Raw genomic sequence first — 7,377 nt, 5'->3', positions numbered from 1 at the left:
TTGGGATACATAAATTAAAATTGAATAATGTGTTAAACAAAGATGGTACACCGATTTATAATACAAAAGGTAAAGTCGATAAGTGGGTGGAATATATTGAAGAATTTTACGGAGGAAATGAATTAGAAAATGGTGTTATAGAGGAAGAAGAGGAAGTTGAAGAAGATCAAATAGGAGAACAATACTGAGATCTGAATTTAAGAGAGCATTAAAAGATTTAAATGGCAGAAAGGCTCCTGGAATAGATGGAATACCTGTAGAATTACTGCACAGTGCAGGTGAGGAAGCGATTGATAGATTATACAAACTGGTGTGTAATATTTATGAAAAAGGGGAATTTCCGTCAGACTTCAAAAAAAGTGTTATAGTAATGATACCAAAGAAAGCAGGGGCAGATAAATGTGAAGAATACAGAACAATTAGTTTAACTAGTCATGCATCAAAAATCTTAACTAGAATTCTGTACAGAAGACTTGAGAGGAGTGAGAAAGAAGTGTTAGGAGAAGACCAATTTGGTTTCAGGAAAAGTGTAGGAACAAGAGAAGCAATTATAGGACTCAGATTAATAGTAGAAGGAAGATTAAAGAAAAACAAACCAACTTACTTGGCATTTATAAACCTAGAAAAGGCATTCGATAACGTAGACTGGAATAAAATATTCAGCATTTTAAAAAAGTAGGATTAAATACAGAGATAAAAAAATGATTGCTAACATTTACAGGAACCAAACAGCAACAGAAATAATTGAAAAACATAAAGAAGAAGCCATATAAGAAAGGGAGTCCGACAAGGAGGGAACATCCTTGTCGAACTCCCTTTCCCTTTATTGCCATTACTTTTTAAGAACAATTTAGATCCGGAGTAACAAGGTGAAAACATAAAGATGCTACAATTTGCTGATAATATAGTAATTCCAGCTGAGAGTAAAAAAGATTTAGAAAGAACATTGAACGGAATGGATGAAGTCCGCAAGAACTACCACTTGAAAATAAACAAGAACTAGATGAAAGTAATGAAATGTAGTAGAAATAACGAAAATGGACCACTGAATGTAAAAATAGGAAGAGAAAAGATTATGAAGGTAGAAGAATTTTGTTATTTGGGTAGTAGAATTACTAAAGATGGACGTAGCAGGAGCGATGTAAAATGCCGAATAGCACAGGTGAAATTTCAGTCAGAAATATAATTTGTTTACATCAAAAATTAATTTAAACATCAAGAAAAGATTTTTGAATGTATATGTTTGGAGCGTAGCTTTATATGGAAGTGAAACTTGGACAATCGGAATACCTGAGTACCTGCTTTTGAAATATTGTTGCTATAGGAGAATGTTAAAAATCAGATGGGTGGATAAAGTGACAAACGAAGAGATGTTGTGGCAAATCGATGAAGAAAGAATCAATCAAGTTTTTAATTTTTTTAATTAATACAACAAATATTAGATTTGAAAAAACAACGATTTAAAAAAAAAATATTTTTCATAATTACACATCTTAATAATTAATCCAGAAAATATTTAAATCTTAAAAAAAGGCTGTCTTCACTTTTTGAAAAACAGAAGAGTAATGATACAGATTAATTGGACTTGGTGGAAGGAATTTAAGGTAGTGGGGTCATTTCAAACTGAAGGAGAAAGAGAAAGATTGTTAAAGGCATCTGCAAATCAAGAGATCATCCTTGTTTTCTATGTAATTTCACTGCATCATGTTTTCAAAAAACTTACTTCTTTGCTCAAAAGTAACTAACAAAACTAAAGTTATATATATTATGTAATTGTATTTCTGTTCAGAAAGAACTCAAGTGAATATTTTCAATGCTTAGATTGCAAGTGGAGGGTATATGAATGGAACATCAGAACCAGAACCACACTTACTAAGTAGTCTGAAGTTTTTTACGGCTCCAATAAAACTACAAACTGTTAAGCATGTACTTGAGTATATACAAGATTGGAATGCTACCACATACTTTCTCATTTTTATTCCATAAACTGTTTAAAGTAAAACTAACTTGATGCAGTGGATTGTATTGTATATCTTGCTTCTCGTAAGCTCAAAATAATTGATCAAAAGTGTGGGTGAAAAAAAACCAACAATTATTACAGAAAAAAAAATTATTTTTAATTTATTTTAAGAAAGAAATTTACATAATTAATACTATCAGCTGTAATAATTGCTGGAAAACTTTCTTTTGTCAGTGTTCTAGGTATGCTAAACACTCACTGATCACTACTTACTATAACTGTTTTGTTTGTTCTTATAATAAATTTACTACAATAGAGTTAAAATACAAAAAATAAATTATTTTCTATACAGTTAAAATAGAAAAAAAACATTATTTCTTAAGAAAATATTTTAATGAGTGTAGAGCAGCTAGTCGCCCTGGAGCTCCTGTAACTCCACCACCTGGATGAACACCAGCGCCACAAAGAAGTAATCCCTTAATTGGAGTTTCTGGGCTATGCCAACTGAATCCACTGACAGGCCTGCTAAGTAGCATCTGATTTAGTTGCATTCCTCCATGAAAAATATTCTGTCAACAGAACACATCATATTCTCATGTATTTATCATTTGCAATTCATACTTAATTTGCTAAGCAATTTAACATTTAGTACTACAGGACATCACACTGTGATAGAAGTCTGTGTCCCATTTAAAAATAATTGCTATACATTAATGGGTACACACAATAGATCTAAAATAAAAATGGAATAAACTTGTTTTTTATATACATTTCTAAAAGATGATAAAGCGAGAGAAAACCATAATAAGAGACCAGATAACTAAGTAAGTCATCTACATTAGATTTAAAGTACAAGTAGAATATGTGTTATGTAGTGAAACTTAGTCAAAACATTTTTTTTAGAAGTACTACACTTTCTAACAACCAACTCAAAAGTAATATGCACTAGAATTGATATTTTAATGTAAAGATTTATGGTAAAAAAATTTAAAAAGATTTATTCCATAAAAGAATTTTAATGCTTTGGTCAGTGATATAGGTAAGAGATGACACTGTAAAGATGATACAAAATAACATGTTTCAGGACTATGATAATTAATAAAATAATTTTAAAAGTTCATAATGTGCAATATTATAAAAAAAAAGTTTAATATTTAATTAAGTATTTAGTTAAGCGTGAGTTGCACTGATCTTAAGTTTGCTGAAAACAGATTTTGAATTTTAAATTAATAAAAGGCTTCTATAGGACTTTTAAATCCAAAATAGCATTTAAAATTATTATTATTAAGTTAAAACATTTTACACCCAAAAACACTCACTGAACATAACCTCATTGAATTGATCACATGTTATCACTACGGTATCTAAACTTTTATATTAATAAATCTATTGGTCAACCATTCATTCTATACAGAATAAAAGTACCATACTTATATACCACAACACACAACACAAAATCAAACTGTGTAATGCATTTAATTATGTATTAAACCATACTTATCAAGAAGTAGCGGCAAATCTGTAGAACTTGAGACTCATCAAGTTCAAAACCTTAATAACAATTTTACGTTCAGTTTTATAAATTTGCAAGTTATTGTATTAGTTTATGATAAACTAAAATGTAAATGGCACATTCCCTTTGATTTTATTATAAAATTACAAGATGAAATACCTCGCTCTGTATCACCAAATTTGATAACTTTTAACGCAATTATGATTATGGTTTAAGATCACATTGTGAATATAAAATATTAATTCACAAATAGTATTATATTGCACATTAACCACCTGTCAAGCAAAAATTTATTTAAAGAAAACTCCTAAACAGCAAGCTTATATTTCACATTGTCCTGGGCAAGACAAGAAACTACCCTGATCAGAGGCATTCAAGTCAATTATTTGCTCCCTCTTCCTTCCATTGGCTTTGTCCTTCATCCTTTGTTCCTTGGATAGGTATATGCAAACTGTATGAACAAATCCCATGGCTCCATCTTTGGTGTTAAATCAGCATTTTCTATTAACCAATGGTTAGTTGCTCCTTTGATAGGGTTCATTGAGGGTAAAATGAAACACTACAGGAATATCCTGGTACTCTTGTTTCCTATGTGAAGCTTATATAAAAAGTAAAAATAATAGCAGCAGTAGCTGTCAGGTCTACTACTAAGTCTACTACTTGAAATTAAACATTTTTCAGATGCAAGATCATTATCAAGCTAAGGAAAAGCATTACCAAAAATGTACATGTATGTGCAATTACCTAATCCAAATAGGACACCTAAAATTATAGCTGAATGTGACAATGTGTTTGCAGATGTTTTAGAGCATTTTGCATAACTTATAGGTATTTGAATTACGGTACTGAAAATTTACAGTCTCTAGTTTGGCCAGCTTATTGTTGGAAACATAAATAGTTATCCTGAGAGTATATTAAGCAAATTATCTTTGCAAATTATCTATATAGTAAATTATGAAAACAAAGGTACTAATTACAGAGAAGAAAGGTTAGCAGGATTTTAATTATTCAGGCCAGAAAATTTTACTTGTCATAGCTTCATCATCAATGAAATCTTGAGTCATTTACATTTGTTCAGTTGTATATATTGTTCAATATACTTTATTGCAAATAATACCAAAGACAACAAACCTAAAACCTCTACCTGCACATAAAATGTAGTAAATTGCCCTCAGAAAAATAATTTCTTCTAGAAGATTTTCTTTCTAGAAAATAATTTCTAGAAGTCCAATTTCATACATTTAGGAAGTGTGTCTGGCACAAATTGAAGGCTTAGCTATGGAAACCGAACCATCTTATTGACAAATGCTGCATAAAATACAAAAAAAATTATACTCCTACTGACAGAAAATACATAATACTAAAATTCATCTACCAACAGTCAAAGAAAGTTGCCATCCCTTTTAGGAAAAAGATTTCAGTGTCAACAACAAACAAATGTACCCAAGTTCATACAGCTAACAAACTGCACTGTCAAACATTCCAAATAGGAATATATAAATTAAACTGCAATGGACAAACTGGATGTATTATAACGACAGATACAGAACACATTCAGTCAGTCACTACATTCAACAAAGAATCAAATTTTGTAAATTAATCTCATAGAAACAGAATACACATACTCTTACATAAACATTAATTATAACATGTAAATTTTACATATTGCATGTAAATTTCACAATCTCATCACACTTAGATAATATAAAATTACAATAACAATAAATCTGAATTTGATTTATGATTAAATGATTAAACATCAGATTGGATATATCTTCTGTTTACATACTTAAGCATTTCATAATCTTTTTAAGACAGGTACCAATAAAAAGTAGGAAAAGTACTGAATGAAGAAGAAACCAAAAAGTAATTAGCTCTAAAAGGTCTTTGCATAAAAGAAGTTCGGTCAGTTTGAAAGATAATTGTTTAATATTTAATTCTTAAAAATTATTCTTATTGTGTTCAAAAATTTCTGTCACATTGAAAAAAAAAACAGTAAAAAGTACAATGCATAAAATTTTCAGAAAAAAATCGATTTATGTATTACAGCTGTTAATTTATTAGAATTATTTTCACTTAATATAATTTTTTGTAAATCTTGTATTGCTTACAGATTTTTTTGTAAATACTCTGTTACGAGTAAAATTTATTTTAAAATCAAATGTATGTTGGTTTAAAATATATATTTTACATTTTACAGCAGGACTAACCCACATCAGATTAACAAAAACATAGAGAAAATACTAAACTTGAATTAATCAGAAAGGTATTTTATGGATCAGTTTCATAGACTGGATTTTAATTAAGGAAGTTAAAAACAATTATATTCAATGAAAAAATGGGAACACATTTTCTAATAAAAATTCTTTAACATACCCCTTCTGTGAGACCAAAGATTTCTTCAAGATCAAGAGGACATAACACCTCTTTTCCAATTATACTCTCCTTAAATCCAGGTGCATATTCTTCGATGAGGTTAAACACCTAAAATATAAATATACAAAAAAAATCTAACAAAAATAAAATAAAAAACAATAACATAAAAATAACAAACTAATACCAGTATACTGGTAAATCTGTCAAATAAAAATTCTTTTAATTTTTAATACAAATATTAATTATTGACTACTTTTAAGCTCTTAAAAATAAATATACAAAATTTACTTACAAAAAAGGATAATACAGTCATTTTGTAATAAATCTAATTTATTATTAGAAATTTATAATAAAGTCTTCATTAAATAAATTAAGATTATGAACTTTTTTTCATCCATCTGCCCCCCTGGCAAGGATCTGCATCCAAGCAACTAATACTCAATCCCAGGGGGTATCCCTCTGACTCTAATGGCCTCCCCGCCTTCTAGCTGTAAGTCTGGCATGACAGATCAGTCCACTGGTTCCGGATCTTTTCTCCTTCATCCTTTGCCTCAAACCCCTGGCGATGAAATTGAGCTCAGCTATGCTGTTCCCAGGAACCATCATCAGCAGCCGGGACTATCATTTGTGTTTTTTCATATTTCTTTTTTGTGGTACTTAACTTTCGCCACTGTAATAGCTCCCTCTTATCTAGCCCTTGGTAGAGGAGCCCAGCCTGGCTATGCCGTTCCTGGACCCCTACCTTGGAGCAGAGCGATCGTCGCTTTCTATTCCAAATTGCAGGTATCTATATAGTTGGTCATCATGTCGTTCCCTTCGAAACGACGCTCCTCATGTTCTCAATCAGGTATTCCCTAACACCTCTGCAGACTAGAGCCTATAATCCTCCCCCTTGTCCCAATGATAGGCCAATAACTAGGCCTTCTACTTGTCTCTGCTGTTGGGAGTCAGCTACCATACAGGCGACTATATTGTCTGGCGTCAGTGTTAGTAGACACCTATCCCTTTGCACATCCAACCACTTAGGACATCAGAAAAACATGTGTTACAGGGAATTCCATTCCCCGCAGCATATATATTCACCAACCGGCTGTCTGTAAAAGCAGTGAAAATACTCACCAAATTCTCTGTCCTGATAGCATTTGGGTCAGGTGGTAGTTAGTCTCCCACGAACCGTATGTTCATATCTGGTATTAATACTTGTGACCATGTACCCTTTGTAATAACAGACCATCTTTCTTGCCATTCCTGATGTAGGAGTTGACTGGTTGTATTCTTGGCCATCCCTTCGTACACTTTCTTCCCGAACAAAGCCTGGAGATACGTATATTGGCGGCATACCAGTGATTACATTTGCTGCTTCCATGGAGATGGTTCAATATCCTTAGATCACCTTCAAGGCGCTCGGCGCCATAGTTCCTCCAGCTTCTTCACGTTCTGTTTTATATTCAACGCCACAAACCAGACATATTAATTACTAGGTATCCATAAATTCTATAGGTTATTCACAAATTGTATAGGTATGCTG

At 31.3% G+C, this 7,377-nt stretch overlaps 1 protein-coding gene across 1 annotated transcript in view; it reads right to left on the bottom strand.

Moving 5' to 3' along the window:
- Positions 1–2,297: 2,297 nt before the first annotated feature.
- Positions 2,298–7,377, bottom strand: part of LOC142334356 (pyridine nucleotide-disulfide oxidoreductase domain-containing protein 2-like) — a 72,761-nt gene continuing 67,681 nt past the window's right edge. The window contains exons 10-11 of the mRNA XM_075382334.1: positions 5,850–5,957; positions 2,298–2,529 (exon numbers count right to left, since the gene is read on the bottom strand). Of these exons, the coding sequence (XP_075238449.1) occupies positions 2,332–2,529; positions 5,850–5,957 (306 nt within the window). The 3' untranslated portion in view covers positions 2,298–2,331. The remainder of the gene's footprint in view (positions 2,530–5,849; positions 5,958–7,377) is intronic.

This window comes from Lycorma delicatula, chromosome 1 (assembly GCF_047948215.1).
Source record: "Lycorma delicatula isolate Av1 chromosome 1, ASM4794821v1, whole genome shotgun sequence".
Classification (NCBI taxonomy): domain Eukaryota; kingdom Metazoa; phylum Arthropoda; class Insecta; order Hemiptera; family Fulgoridae; genus Lycorma; species Lycorma delicatula.
This window is presented reverse-complemented; position numbering and strand designations above follow the sequence as displayed.